Source organism: Dendropsophus ebraccatus, chromosome 12 (genome assembly GCF_027789765.1).
Source record: "Dendropsophus ebraccatus isolate aDenEbr1 chromosome 12, aDenEbr1.pat, whole genome shotgun sequence".
In the NCBI taxonomy this organism is placed as follows: domain Eukaryota; kingdom Metazoa; phylum Chordata; class Amphibia; order Anura; family Hylidae; genus Dendropsophus; species Dendropsophus ebraccatus.
This window is the reverse complement of record NC_091465.1, coordinates 38,444,986-38,461,623: the sequence shown is the minus strand read 5'-3', so window position 1 is coordinate 38,461,623 and position 16,638 is coordinate 38,444,986. Positions and strand designations below refer to the sequence as shown.

The following is a 16,638-nucleotide window of genomic DNA, read 5'->3' as shown; positions in this document are numbered from 1 at the left end:
ACCAGTGTATGAACCTCTTATGTACTGCAGGGTGTAAGTGACAAAAACTTCACTTACAGGCTGCAGCACAAATATAATTAAAGGGCATAAGAGAAGGAGAGGTCTTCTTCACTGCGCTGCACTGGTGACCCCTGACCTCTGCACGGAGCCCGCACATTTTTCTACCTACTGGCAGCTGGAGATCGGAGGTCAGGGGTTATCACTGTACAAGAAGTGAAGAAGCAGACCTCTAATTCTCTGAAGCTCTTTAACCCTTTGTGCTGCAGCCTGTAAGTGAAGTCTGTGTGACTTACACACTGCAGTACATGAAGGGGTTAAGTACTCTGACAGGCTCTGGCATGGTCGCTCCAGCACAGGGTCCAGGAAACGCTGCAGCCGTACTGAGACCCTGTCTGTGAGGTAAGGCAGAGAGGCAGGGGGTGAAGGAGGGGTACGGATCGTGCCACAGTGAGACACTGTCTCTGTGGGGCAGGAGGGGTGAGCGGAGCTAGGCCATGCTGTGCTTGGGTGGGGGGAGGGGGCCCCATTGCCACTCACTCTGCAGTATCCCCCCTGCCCACCCGCTCACTGTGCAGCCTCCAAGTGGACACAATAATAAATTAAAGAACACTTACTCTTCTCCTCAGCTGTGTCTTCCTTCTTCTGGGGCCTGGATTCCCTCATCTCCTTCTCCTTCCCCTTTCGGCTCCTCTGAGGTTGTTCGGAAAAGTGACGTCAGCCATCAGAAGTGTGCTGTAACAGACGTGCCTGCGCATGGCACGTCTGCTAAATGGATGTGATTGTAAAGGGGCTGAGCTGGGGGGAGCTGGACCCAGCCCCGGAGTGCAAATGCCAGATGCAGACGCCACTGGTGTGAGGGAAGGTTCTGCCGCCCCCTGCAGGACCCCAAGAGCTGCCGCCTGAGGCGGAAGCCTCAGCCTGCCTCATGGCAGAAGCGGGCCTGTCTGTCCCTTATTCCTATTTCAGGGGTCACGTTGGTCCAGGGATTATTCTGATCGCCATTATGAAGTCGGGAAGGAATTTTTCCCCTGTGATGAGGCTACTGTCGTCTGCCTCACGAGGGTTTTTTGCCTTCCTCTGGATCAACACAGGTTGAATTTGATGGACACCTGTCATTTTCAACCTTAACTAATAATTGGCCTAATACCCCCAAATAAATTAGAATTGTCCCTTTTCCCCAGCTAAGTAGGTATGGCCGCCATTCCCATTAGAGGATGCCATGATGCAATTACAAGGCCTCTGTGCTGCCAGGACAGTAGAAACCCCCCCACAAGTGACCCCATTCTGGAAACTACACCCGATAAGGAATCTAACAAGGGGGGCAGCGGGGATATAGCCCCCTGGTGACGGCCACATTTGGGACGTGAAAATGAAAAAAATGGTATTTTTTATTTTCTCGGCACATGTTCTACGTAAGTGCCTGTCACCAGTGGGGTCCATATGCTCACTGTACCCCTTGTTAGATTCCTTATGGGGTGTAGTTTCCAGAATAGGGTCACTTGTCGGGGGTTTCTACTGTCTTGGCAGAACAGGAGCTTTGTAATTGCGACATGGCCTCCATCCTGCATTCCAGCCTCTAAATGGCGCTCTGTCCCTTTGGTGGCGTGCCCTGTGCCCATATGGCACATTATGCCCACATGTGGGGTATTTTCGTACTCAGGGGAAACTACCCTACACGTTTTGTATTCATTTTCTTTTTTAACCCCTTGTGGAAATCTAAATCATTAATCTTGTCATGATTTTTTCATTTTCACAAGGGGCTAAAAGATAAAAAAAAACACTAAATGTGTAGCGCAATTTCCCCTGAGTACGGAAATACCCCACATGTGGACATAAAGCGCCGTGCGGGTGCAGGGTAAGCCTCCGAAGGGAAGGAGCGCCATTTGGTTTTTGAGGCTGGATTTGGATGGAATGGATTTCGAGGGGCCATGTTGCATTCAAAAGGCCCCTGTGTTGCCAAGACAGTTGAAACCCCCCACAAGTGACCCCATTATGGAAACTACACCCCTCAAGGAATGTAACAAGGGGTGTAGTGAGCATATGGACCCCACTGGTGATGGGCACAAATGTGGAACAATGTGGCGTGAAAATGAAATATTACATTTTTTACACTATAATGTTGGTTTAGCCTTGAATTTATCATTTTCACAAGGGGTTAGAAGAGGGAAAAAAAAACAAAATGTGTAGAGCAATTTCCCCCGAGTCCGAAAATACCCCACATGTGGACATAAAGCGCCATGTGGGCGCAGGGCAAGCCTCCGAAGGGAAGGAGCGCCATTTGGATTTTGGAGGTTGGATTTGGCTAGAATGGATGATGAACGCCATGTCGCATTTACAGAGCCCTCGTGCTGCCAAAACACTGGAAACCCCCCACAAGTGACCCCATTCTGGAAACTGCACCCCTCAGGGAATCTAACAAGGGGTGCACCGAGGATATGGACCCCTTGATGACGGGCACATTTGTGCCATGAAAGTGAAAAAATGAAATTTTTTACTTTTACGTCACATTGTTCCACATTTGTGCCCGTCACCAGTGGGGTCCATATGCTCACTGCCCCCCTTGTTAGATTCCTTGAGGGGTGTAGTTTCCAGAATGGGGTCACTTGTGGGGGGTTTTCAGTGTCTTGGCAGCACGAGGGCTCTGTAAATGCGACATGGCCCTTGAAATCCATTCCAGTGAAATTCAGCTTCCAAAAGCCAATTGGCGCTCCTTCCCTTTGGAGGCTCATCCTGCGCCCGCTTGGCACTTTATGTCCACATGTGGGGTATTTCCATACTCAGGAGAAACTGCGCTACACATTTTGTGTTTTTTTTTTCCTCTTATCCCTTTAAGAAAATGAAAAATTGAAGGCTAGAACAACGTTTTAGTGTAAAAAATAAATGTTTCTTTTTTCACGTCATATTGTTCGGAAAATCTGTGAAGCACCTGTGGGGTCCAGATGCTCACCGCACCCCTTGTTACATTCCTTGAGGGGTGTAGTTTTCTAAATGGTGTCCCTTTAGGGGTGTTTTTTTAGGTTTTGGCACCCCAGAGCCTCTGCCAACCTGAAGTGGTACAGTCAGAAATGACCAAATATAACGGAGGCGTTGAAATTCACTAGGCGCTCCTTTGTATCTGAGGCTTGTGGTTGCGTCAAATAGCGCAATAGGGCCACATATGGGGTATTTCTATAAACTGCAGAAACGGGGCAATAATTATTGGGGTGCATTTCTCTGGTAATAGGTTTATAATTATGAAAAATATTGGATTACAATAAAATCTCTGCACAGAAAATTAAAATTTTCAAATTTCTTACACACTTAGCTTTTATTTCTGTGACTCCCCTAAAGGGTTAAAACACTTTCTGGATGTGCTTTTGCAGAGTGTGGGGGGGGGGGGTGCAGTTTCTGAAATGGGGTGCTTTGTGGGGCTTTCTAACATACAGGCCCCTCAAATACACTTTAAACCTGAACAGGTCCCTAAAAATATCTGATTTTGAAATTTTACTGAAAATTTGGAAATTTGCTGCTAATGTTTTAAGCTTCCTATTGTCTAAAAAAAATGAAAGATCGTTTAATAAATGCTGCCAACATAAAGTAGACATGTTGCTAATGCTATTTAATATATAATTTATGTGGTATAACCACTTTCTGTATACGCAAAAAAGTTTCAAAGTTGGAAAAATGCAGTTTTTCAAATTTTTTCACATTATTTGGGGTTTTTTTCATAAAGATTCGTTATGAGTATCGACTCCAATTTACCAGAAATGTAAAGTACAATATGTCACGAGAAAACAATCTCAGAATCAGCCGCATAGGTAAAAGCATCCCGAAGTTATTAATGAATAAAGTGACACTGGTCATATTCATAAAATTTGTCTCTGTCATTAAGGCCATTTCAGGCTCTGTCCTTAAGGGGTTAATGGCAAATATTTGCTGTTATTTTAAAACAACGGCTGTTATATTGAAATAATGGCCATTATTTACTGTTATATGGCGGCCATCCACTCAATTTCAACATTGTGTGAACAGATCCTTTCTGTGTTTTTAATCCACTCCTGGTTTTGGTTGCAATATGAGGACCACAATACTGACTGAAATATACGTAGTGTGAACCCAGCCCAATGGCGTGTTCGGGGTCATACAGTATGACTGAGATGCTTCTCTCCCCTCTCATCCTAGCGTTTCAATTTGAGTGTTTAGACCCCGACGAATCCAACCTTCTGACATGTCTCATGAGTATCAGTAAAATCCTCAAAATACATGTAAATCTCTCTCTATGTATCAGTAATAATGTTGACTGTACACATCGATAGAGATTTAGTAGTGTAATGTTGTTTAGCCAGTTGGCTGGGTTGCATGACTTGAATAAAATAATGACAAAGCTTCAATGATTTACGGGCACTGGATATACGTCATTGGCTTTATTGTGGTCACAGCAGATATTGTAATCATTCTGTGACTTCCTCATCTTTAGAAATTCACTTATCTCTGTACATCTCTCCGGAGGAGACTATGATAGCAATATTCTGTCCTGGCGATGGTTATCCTTATGTGCCCGTCCCTTCCACAAGATGTTCTCAGTTTGCAACCTATTAAAGGTCCAGCAGATACATTTCTTCTATTGACCAGCTGCCAATCTAACATGTTTAATGTTCTCTGTAGACATTTGGAGGCATTGCCAAATATAGTGGTAAGTATTTGTGATTACATGGGCGGTATAGGTGATAAATGCAGTAATAATGTAAAATGGCATATACTGTGCTTCGTGTCTCGAACCGTCAATTTTTAGAGATAAGCAATAAATATGAAATAATGGGAAACACTGATGAATAGGGATCTAAAGAATGTAGTTATTGCTGAGCGACAAAGGGTTTCTAAGTTCCCATATGGTTTGGTTTTGCCTAGCTTTATACCATACTGTTGGAAATAAATATCTGATCACAATATACAACTATATGAATAGCACAATATGGACAGTGCAGGGGTCTTTCTAGTATTTTTTTATACCTAGATCTGTAACCATGACAAGGCGGCACCCTCTACATCTAGAGGAAAGAAGGTTTCACCATCAGCACAGATGATGATTCTTTACTGTAAGAGCAGAGAGACTATGAAACTCTCTGCCACATGATGTTGTCTTTATTACACAAGTATAAGGGGCTTGGATGAAAAATATTATATTACAAATATTACAAACTATCTTGTAGAACGGGGATAACTTTTTGAGTTGGCAATGCACCTTAGGCCGGGCTCACACAGCACATGACACTGGCTTTTCATCCCAGCCAGTACTGTAGTACCAGCCGGAGGGCCTTCATTTCTTTTGAATTGGAATGCGGGCACATATGGGTGCGCCCACGTTCCAATTCACCATAGCCGACAATGTAAAGTGCGGCCAGAGCCGCAGTTTACATTGTCTGCTCTGTCAGTCTTGTGGCTGCTATTCAATGAATAGTGGCCGCACAAAACTGACATATCAGTTTTTGTGCGGCCACTAGGAGTCCCGGCCGGAGTGTATACATTTACATTGTCTGCTATGGATAATTGGAATGCGGGCACACTGGAATGCGCCCACATCCCAATTAAAAAGAAATTAAGTTCCTGGCTGGGATGAACTTCACTGACATCGGCTGTTCTGTGACACGGCCATGTCACAGAACGGCCGGTGTCATACGTTGTGTGAACCCGGCAACTCAACATACATCTTGGGGAAGATTTATTAAAGGGTGTAAAATTTAGACTGGTGCAAACTGCCCACAGCAACCAATCACAGCTCAGCTTTCAGCTCTGTTGAAAGGAAAGAAGAGCTGTGATTGGTTGCTGTGGCCAGTTGGCCAGTTGTGACCTATTTAGTGGGTCATCATGGGGACCTGATAAAATCAATGGAGAGGTGGGCTCAGAATTCCTAGAAGCTGGAGCCAAACCTATCCTGTGGTTGTCATGAATGCCTAAAATGTGACCCTCCCTTTAAGAATAGAGATTACACAGTATCAGCTACAACGCATACTTCCATGATAGTTATTCTCCTGAATCTATTCCCCTAAACAGACATGTAATAAGTCATTAGTTCTGGGCTGTGCATGGAATAAACCAATCCATGAGACAAGGATAAGAGAAATGACAATAGTTCAGAGATTTTAGCTCCCCCACCCCATGAACGTCTCATTGTATGACCACCCCTGCTGGAGTATAAATAGGTATGATGGTTTACAGAACATAAAGTACCAACTATTCCTTTTTAAGTCTTTATTTTTTTCCTTTGCGCGGAGATACTTATGAAAAAATGTAGCCAGAAAGCCGGAGTTCACTAAAGAAAACACTCTGCGTATCCTATTGCCAAGCATGCTTTGTAAAAATAGTGATCTGACAGCTCTAAACATGAACCTGTTATCACCGCTCACTATGTTCTGTGGAATGGGAGGACTGCACTTTCCCCATGCTAGAAATATTTACAGTGAGTGCTCTTACTTTCCACCATCCTCTGGTATTAGACATCACAGTGTAAACTTAGTTGCGGCGCTAAGGTCAATATTATCTTTCTGGACGTAGCTGTTCCCATAGAAACCTCAGCTTTCTTGGAAAGTGGACGGGAGTAGCGCGTTTAACCTTCCGGCAAGAAGGTTTTTGGTGAATTTATCCACATTTTATAAACTCCAAAATGAAAATGATTGTAATCATTACAAACCACTTTAAGAAGTGCAGAGGTGTCATAGGAAACCATTCATAACATCTATAATGGATGATTTAGAGGAACATTAAAGGAGAAGTCCGGGCAAACAGATTTTTTTAACAAGTGCTGGAAAGCACTTCCGCGCTGATGGCCACGTACCCCCACTCTGGTCCCCGGCCACTTTCTGTTCTGTGTCAGACCTGGGTCGTGACATGTGCGGTCCGCTTGGCCAGTCAGCGGCCAAGGCGGTACCCGGCTACGGCCGCTGACTGGCTGAGCGGACCATACACGTCACAATCCGATCTCCACTCATACCAGGAGGCAGCTGAGGACCCGAGGACCAGAGCGGTGGTATGTGGCCACCAGCGCTGGAGCGGGGAAGGTAAGAGTACGTTATTTCTTTTATCCTCCCCCTCACCAGCACTTCCTAAAGGGGTTATCCAGCGCTACAAAAACATGGCCACTTTTCCCCCTACTGTCTCCAGTTCAGGTGCAGTTTGCAAGTTTAAGCTCCATTTACTTCAATGGAACTGAGTTTCAAAACCCCACCCAAACTGAAGACAACAGTAGGGGGGAAGTGGCCATGTTTTTAGAGCATTGGATAACCCCTTTAAAAAAATCAATTTGCCTCAATGTCTCCTTTAAAGAGACATTTTAGCTCTCAACAGAAATCTTATTGACTCCCTCCTTTGTCTAACTACGTTTGGTAGATTCCCTTCTCGGGCTTGGCATAGCAGACATGCAGATGTGATATTTCTGACCCTTTTGATGACGGGGCTTACAAGAGTTATACTGCTATATAGTACATTAGTATTATTGTTATGTACCCATTAGTATTGTAGTATTGTGACACCATTTGCTTATGTCTTGTACAGAAAAGTATGATGATGTGTGCCCCTTGAAGTCCAGGCTTCTTATTCCCCCAAAATGTTCCAGCTATTAGGGGTCTCACTCACTGACTATTGTTAGGCTCAGCTTGTCTCTAGTAACAGAGACTCCTAGACAGACTGCAGGAAGTGGAGGAGAATTTTTGCTTACCGAACATTGCATTTGTCTGGTCATATATCCAGTGCCTCAGCTCCACGCTATATGATCTTCCCGGAGCCACTGCTAAAGCTCAGTGATTGGCTGAGCGGCCTGTCAGTTCAGAGACCATCTCTGAAGCTGCAGTGGCAGCTCCAGCAAGCGAGCAGAGGGAAGACCGGGGACTGTGGAGAGGTAATGTATACAATTTAAGGGCAAGGGCTGCACGGACATCGCTGATGATGTCCAAGCAGCCCTTGCTAAACGATTATTGAGCTGTTTAATTGGCTCGGTAAGCAAGTGCCAATCTAGCAGATTGGCGCTCGGTTACAGGAGGCATCAGGCCCTAAGAAGTCACCAGAAGATCCTTTGAGTCGTATGAGGAACAAAAGTCAGCTAGTTTCATTACTCATTGGGCCCCCCTCTGCTCAGAGCTCATATACAGTATATACTGTAAATTATACACTATATAGAGAATTTACCAAATTCACCAAAAAACTAATGCAAAAAGAGTCACTTTTTTGCACAAAAAAACGGAAGTAATACATTTTTCAGTAAATAAGCGATTGCATATCTCTCCTATATCCCTAGAGGGATTTATCAATGCTTTCACCAGAAAAGTAGTGTGGAAAAAATAGCCTGTTTTATAGCAAACACTATCAATTTTCAAGCAATGATTTTTTTTTTCTTTTTTTTTAATAATTTTTCAAACAAAAGAGAAAATACTTTTTACAGTAAGGCTTGAAATAGAATATGCTTCTTCACACCTGTACATTTATTTATTTATTTATTTATCCACCGATCACTAGAATGAAGAGGCAGAAGAGCTCAGCAGCGCGCGTTCTGCCCCTTCATCTCCGCAATGTCTTCCACCGATCACTAGAATGAAGGGGCAGCAGAGCTCAGCAGAGCACGTTCTGCCCCTTCATCTCCGCAATGTCTTCCACCGATCACTAGAATGAAGAAGCAGAAGAGCTCAGCAGCGTGCGCTCTGCCCCTTCATCTCCGCAATGTCTTCCGACGATCACTAGAATGAAGAGGCAGAAGAGCTCAGCAGCGTGCGCTCTGCCCCTTCATCTCCGCAATGTCTTCCGCCGATCACTAGAATGACCGACCAGAAGAGCTTAGCAGCGCGCGTTCTGCCCCTTCATCTCCGCAATGTCTTCCGCCGATCACTAGAGTGAAGGGGCAGAAGAGCTCAGCAGTGCGCGCTCTGCCCCTTCATCTCCGCAATGTCTTCCGCCGATCACTAGAATGACCGACCAGAAGAGCTCAGCAGCGCGAGTTCTGCCCCTTCATCTCCGCAATGTCTTCCGCCGATCACTAGAATGAAGGGGCAGAAGAGCTCAGCAGCGCGCGTTCTGCCCCTTCATCTCCGCAATGTCTTCCGCCGATCACTAGAATGAAGGGGCAGAAGAGCTCAGCAGCGCGCGTTCTGCCGTTTCATCTCCGCAATGTCTTCCGCCGATCACTAGAATGAAGGGGCAGAAGAGCTCAGCAGCGCGTGTTCTGCCGTTTCATCTCCGCAATGTCTTCCGCCGATCACTAGAATGAAGGGGCAGAAGAGCTCAGCAGCGCGCGTTCTGCCCCTTCATCTCCGCAATGTCTTCCGCCGATCACTAGAATGAAGGGGCAGAAGAGCTCAGCAGCGCGCGTTCTGCCCCTTCATCTCCGCAATGTCTTCCGCCGATCACTAGAATGAAGGGGCAGAAGAGCTCAGCAGCGCGCGTTCTGCCCCTTCATCTCCGCAATGTCTTCCGCCGATCACTAGAATGAAGGGGCAGAAGAGCTCAGCAGCGCGCGTTCTGCCGTTTCATCTCCACAATGTCTTCCGCCGATCACTAGAATGAAGGGGCAGAAGAGCTCAGCAGCGCGCGTTCTGCCCCTTCATCTCCGCAATGTCTTCCGCCGATAACTAGAATGAAGGGGCAGAAGAGCTCAGCAGTGCGCGTTCTGCCCCTTCATCTCCGCAATGTCTTCCGCCGATAACTAGAATGAAGGGGCAGAAGAGCTCAGCAGCGCGCGTTCTGCCCCTTCATCTCCGCAATGTCTTCCGCCGATCACTAGAATGAAGGGGCAGAAGAGCTCAGCAGCGCGCGTTCTGCCCCTTCATCTCCGCAATGTCTTCCGCCGATCACTAGAATGAAGGGGCAGAAGAGCTCAGCAGCATGCACTCTGCCCCTTTTGTCTCTGGTCAGAAGTTCCATAGGTTCCCATTATAATATGGGAGCCAATCATAATAATCTCCATATAGCGGAGATGAAGGGTCATAGTGTACATTGCTGAGCACTTCTGCCCCTTCATCTTACCGATTAACAGAGTCTCAGCACTCAGACCCCGCCGATACGCACTTCTGTCATGTTGCTATGATTTATCAGAAGTTTTTACAAATGATAGCTACACTTTAAGGCTATGTTCACACTACGTATATCTTCGTAAAACTACAGCCGTTGTTGCCGATTGCCGTGATTAATTCGAAAATATATGTAATGTTGCCGCCAATGGAATCCCGGCCGGAGTGTATACACATTAGGGGGAAAGTTATCAAGCAAAAAAGGTTGAATTTTTTTGGCGTAAAACGGCCAGATGCGACTTAATTTATTCGCAAATGGCCATTTTGTGAATAAAATATTTGCATCTAGCCATTTTACGCCACCTTCACCAGTGGGGTGGGGACAGGGCCGCTTTAACCAGAGGGCACATGGTGCACGTGCACCGGGCCCACTGGTTAAAGGGGCCCCCCGAGCAGGCCGGCCGTTGCTATGTGCGACCAATGCGGTCGCACAGGGCTCCGGCCACCAGCCTGTCAGGGGGGAGCGCCATGGATGGGTAATCTACTTACCCCTCCATGGCGCCCCCTGCCGGCCCCCCCCGCCCGCCGCCGCCCCCGCCCGCTGCTGCTGCGGCGCTCCCGCGCTGCAGCAGCAGCGACACTGACAGAGAGAGAGCCATTGGCTCCCTCCCTGTCAGTCACTCTTGTGGCCGCACTTCCTGCAGTCACAAGAGGCCGCACTCTCCCTCTAGCGCCCGACGTCACTGGAGCGTCGGCGCGAGGGTAAGGGGAGTGCAGCCTCTTGTGACCGCAGGAAGTGCGGCCACAAGAGGGAAGAGAAGAGGAACGCGTGGACCCAGGTGAGTAACAGTGTTTTTTTTTTTTTCAATGTTATATGGGAGGGGGGGCTATATACTATTCGGGAGCACAGGGGGCTATATACTATGGGGGGCACAGGGGGCTATATACTATGGGGGAGGACAGGGGGCTATATACTATGGGGGAGCACGATGGGCTATATACTATGGGGGAGCACAGGGGGCTATATACTACTGGGGAGCACAGGGGAGCTATATACTATGGGGGTGCACAGGGGGCTATATACTACTGGGGAGCACAGGGAAGCTATATACTATGGGGGAGCACAGGGGAGCTATAAAATACTGGGGAGCACAGGGGAGCTATATACTACTGGGGAGCACAGGGGGCTATATACTACTGGGGAGCACAGGGGGCTATATACTATGGGGGAGCACCGGGGGCTATATACTATGGGGGAGCACAGGGGGCTATATACTGTGGGGGAGCACAGGGGAGCTATATACTATTGGGGAGCACAGGGGGCTATATACTGTTGGGGAGCACAGGGGAGCTATATACTATTGGGGAGCACAGGGGTCTATATACTATTGGGGAGCACAGGGGTCTATATACTATGGGGGAGAGCACAGGGGGGCTATATACTATGGGGGAGCACAGGGGACTATATACTACTGGGGAGCACAGGGGTCTATATACTATGGGGAGCACAGGGGTCTATATACTATGGGGAGCACAGGGAAGCTATATACTATGGGGAGCACAGGGGAGCTATATACTATGGGGGAGCACAGGGGGCTATATACTATGGGGGAGCACAGGGGGCTATATACTATTGGGGGAGAGCACAGGGGGCTATATACTATGGGGGAGCACCGGGGGCTATATACTATGGGGGAGAGCACAGGGGGGCTATATACTATTGGGGAGCACAGGGGGCTATATACTATTGGGGAGCACAGGGGAGCTATATACTATGGGGGAGCACAGGGGAGCTATATACTTTGGGGGAGCACAGGGGGCTATATACTATTGGGGAGCACAGGGGAGCTATATACTATGGGGGAGCACAGGGGACTATATACTACTGGGGAGCACAGGGGTCTATATACTATGGGGAGCACAGGGAAGCTATATACTATGGGGGAGTACAGAGGAGCTATATAATACTGGGGAGCACAGGGGAGCTATATACTACTGAGGAGCACAGGGGGCTATATACTACTGGGGAGCACAGGGGGCTATATACTATGGGGGAGCACAGGGGGCTATATACTATGGGGGAGCACAGGGGGCTATATACTATGGGGGAGCACAGGGGAGCTATATACTATTGGGGAGCACAGGGGTCTATATACTATGGGGGAGAGCACAGGGGGGCTATATATATTATGGAGAGCACAGGGAGGCTATATACTATTGGGGAGAGCACAGGGGGCTATATACTATTGGGGAGAGCACAGGGGGGCTATATACTATTGGGGGAGAGCACAGGGGGGCTATATACTATTGTGGGAGAGCATAGCGGTCTATATACTATTGGAGAGCACAGGGGGGCTATATACTATTGGGGGAGAGCACAGGGGGGCTATATACTATTGTGGCAGAGCACAGGGGGGGCTATATACTACTGGGGAGAGTGCACAGGGGGGCTATATACTAATGGAGGAGCGCACAGGAGGGCTGTATATAACTGGAGGAGCACATGAGGGGCTATATACTACAGGGACACCTTAAAACTATGGAGGCACAGAGGGGTGTAACTATGTAGGGGCACGGAGGGGTGTAACTACTATATAGGGGTACAGGGGACCTAACTACTGTATGTGTTGGAGCCTAAAATATTTCTCTGGCAGATTCTGGAGAGAAGATTCACAGCCAGGAGAAGACTTCAAGGTGGCCCACGCTGGATGGAGAGAGAGAAAAGGTGACAGACTCTGATCGGAGAAGACGCCTCCGGTGAGTCACTGGATGTAACTGCACTCTGTTATAGGGTTGTAGTGTTAGGGGTCATGATGTGGCGGTATTATGTAATGGTATCATTGATGATAGCTTTCTGTTTTGTTTAGTGCAGTTTTTATGTAATATGTAATCACTGTATGGTGGAAATAGTGTTATAAGGTAACTACTGTATGTATTGGGGCTCTTTATACAGTGTGGGGGCAAATTCAGTACATTATACAATGTGCCGAAAGGGAAGGGGGGGCCCACTCTTGAGGGCTGTGCACCGGGCCCACCAATGTATTAAAACGGCCTGGGTGGGGAGGGGGTGTGGAGGGGGCAGGACAGGGGGGGGGGGGGCGCGGACTCTGGGTCCATTGCATTTATCATTTTTCGCGACAAAAAAATTATAAGGAAACCTACATCAGCTCATAGCAGGTTTCAAAATTTTCGCATGGAGAGGCTCTGTGAAATCGGCAATGCGCCTCTACATAACTCCCCTGAGCTCCGAGGAAATTTTTACTCCCCGGCGCAAAAAAAGTCCGGACTTAATAAATGTCCCCCATGGTATACACTCCAGCCGGGATCCCTAGTGACAATGTGAGAAACTGACATGTTATTCACTGAAAAGCGGCTGCAGAAAACCCTGTCAGTGCACACAATGGAGAGAGCGGCTCCGGCCACACGCTCTATAGTGTGCTGTGGGGAGTTCTCATGTGGGCGCGCACGGATGTGCCCGCGTCAGAACTAAGCGGCGCTAAAGATCTGCTGCAGTACCGGCTGGGATGATCTTTTCTGAGACCGGCCGTTCCGTGACCTTGCTGGGTCACGAAATGTACCGGTACGTCATATGTCCCGGAGAGATGTTCAGAGCGGGTCCGCGCGGCGACCCCGCTCTGAACCGCCGCGGTCCCGGGTGCCACGTGTAACCCGGGGCCGCGGCTATTAGCGGGCACGGTTTGATCGCCGTGCCCGCTAATACAGTAATTAGATGACAGTTGCATCCGATTACCGGATCCAGCACTTCCCTAGTGTCTAGTGCTCCTGCTCCTGCCGGGGTCTCCGCCAAAATGGCGCTGATCCCGCCTCGGCACTCGGATGCTTTCGGCTGCAGCAGCCAAAAGCATCCGAGTGCCAATCTCATTGATCTTTACATATCTTTACATATCTATACAGCATAGATCTCAATGAGACATCAATGCACTTATATTAGAAGTCCCCCAGAGGGGCTTCTAGTATAAGGGTATAAACCCACACACCGTATAAGCAGCGTATTTACTGCTGCGATACGCAGCAAACACGCAGCAAACACGCAGCAGATTATATCTAAATAACTGAACACAGCATCAAATCTGTACTAACAAATCTGCTGCGTATTTGCTGCGTATTTGTTGCGTATCTGCTGTGTATACGGTGTGTGGGTTTGTACCCTAAGTGTAAAAAAAAAAAAAAAGTGTTGTAATTAGCAAAAATCCCCTCCCCTAATAAAAGTCAGAATCACCCCCCTTTTCCCATCTTTTAAATAAAAGTAAATAAATAAACATGTTTGGTATCGCCGCGTGCGTAATCGCCCAAACTATTAATTTATCACATTCCTGATCTCGCACGGTAAACAGCGTCAGCGCAAAAAAATCCCAAAGTGCAAAATTGCGCATTTTTGGTTGCATCAAATCCAGAAAAAATTTAATAAAAAGTGATCAAAAAGTCGCATGTGCGCAATCAAGGTACCAATAGAAAAAACACATCATGGCGCAAAAAATGACACCTGACACAGCCCCATAGACCAAAGGATAAAAGCGCTATAAGCCTGGGAATAGAGCGATTTTAAGTGACGTATATTTGTTAGCAATGGTTTGAATTTGTTACAGGCCATCAGATACAATATAAGTTATACATGTTATATATCATTGTAATCGTACCAACTTGAGGAACATGCATAACAAGTCAGGGCGAATGGCGTAAAAACTAAAAAACCCTAAATAAACAAAATGCGTTTTTTTGTTCAATTTCACCACACTTTGAATTTTTCCTGGTTTCGCAGTGTACTTTATGCAAAAATTCAGCCTGTTATTGCAAAGTACAATTAGTGACGCAAAAAATAAGGGCTCATGTGGGTCTCTAGGTAGAAAAATGCAAGTGCTATGGCCTTTTAAGCACAAGGAGGAAAAAACGAAAATGCAAAAACGAAAATTGGCCCCGTCCTTAAAGGGTTAACGCTTCAAAATACGCTCCGAAAACAGCTGTGTGTACATTAGTGCGTTTTTAATGATTACTGTGTGGCTATAGTGAGAAACCGCCGGTAGTTGCAGCTAAATTAAAAAGCGCACTGCTTTGCGGGTCAGGTAATACTGTAATAGGCCACTATTTCCCAGCCTGCGGCTCTCCAGCTTTTGCAAAACTACAATTCCCAGCATGCCCACACCGCGGAAGACTGTCAGGGCACGCTGGGAATTGTAGTTTTGCAACGGCTGCGGGTAGAATGCGGCACAGCCCGCGCGCCCTCCCTCCTGAGCTGGGCGTGGCTAAGTACTGCTTTACGTCACTTCCGGTGTTCGGCGTTCCTCTCCTTCCCTGGGTGTTCCACACCGGAAGTAGGCCGAGAAGTGGGCGAGGAAGACGGAGCTGAAGCCGGTATCACCATGGCAGGAGCTGATGGAGACGACTCGTTGTATCCTATCGCCGTCCTTATTGACGAGCTGAGGAATGAGGACGTGCAGGTGAGGCTCGAATGAATGAGCGAGCCGGTGCCCCCTCCCAGTCTCCGTGCGCGGCCGGCCCCGTCACACTGTATGAGGCGCCATGTCGTGATAGATGAAGCTTGGCGATAGTGAGGTGGGGATGAGGCGGCTCTGTGTACACCGCGGTATACACAGGGATGACCTCTCTGGGCTCCCGTCACTAAGGGGCTTTGTTGCGCAACTACAACTCCCAGCATGCCCTGCTGTGGTTTAGCAGCAGTCACCGGCCGGGAATTACTGCTACAGAATATAACTCTGTCCCAGTCCCAGCATGCCCTGACAATGCCAAACAGGTACAGACTACAAGTCCCAGCATGCCCTGACAATGCCAAACAGGTACAGACTACAAGTCCCAGCATGCCCTGACAATGCCAAACAGGTACAGACTACAAGTCCCAGCATGCCCTGACAATGCCAAACAGGTACAGACTACAAGTCCCAGCATGCCCTGACAATGCCATACAGGTACAGACTACAAGTCCCAGCATGCCCTGACACTCCCATACAGGTATAGACTACAAGTCCCAGCATGCCCTGACACTCCCATACAGGTATAGACTACAAGTCCCAGCATGCCCTGACACTCCCATACAGGTATAGACTACAAGTCCCAGCATGCCCTGACACTCCCATACAGGTATAGACTACAAGTCCCAGCATGCCCTGACACTCCCATACAGGTATAGACTACAAGTCCCAGCATGCCCTGACAATGCCAAACAGGTACAGACTACAAGTCCCAGCATGCCCTGACACTGCCATACAGGTACAGACTACAAGTCCCAGCATGCCCTGACACTGCCATACAGGTACAGACTACAAGTCCCAGCATGCCCTGACACTCCCATACAGGTACAGACTACAAGTCCCAGCATGCCCTGACACTCCCATACAGGTATAGACTACAAGTCCCAGCATGCCCTGACACTGCCATACAGGTACAGACTACAAGTCCCAGCATGCCCTGACACTCCCATACAGGTATAGACTACAAGTCCCAGCATGCCCTGACACTCCCATACAGGTACAGACTACAAGTCCCAGCATGCCCTGACACTGCCATACAGGTACAGACTACAAGTCCCAGCATGCCCTGACACTGCCATACAGGTACAGACTACAAGTCCCAGCATGCCCTGACACTCCCATACAGGTACAGACTACAAGTCCCAGCATGCCCTGACACTGCCATA

General features: G+C 47.8%; 1 protein-coding gene across 1 annotated transcript in view; it reads left to right on the top strand.

Moving 5' to 3' along the window:
* The first annotated feature begins 15,258 nt into the window (after window positions 1-15,258).
* Window positions 15,259-16,638, top strand: part of PPP2R1B (protein phosphatase 2 scaffold subunit Abeta) — a 28,977-nt gene continuing 27,597 nt past the window's right edge. The window contains exon 1 of the mRNA XM_069947735.1: window positions 15,259-15,424. Within this exon, the coding sequence (XP_069803836.1) occupies window positions 15,347-15,424 (78 nt within the window). The 5' untranslated portion in view covers window positions 15,259-15,346. The remainder of the gene's footprint in view (window positions 15,425-16,638) is intronic.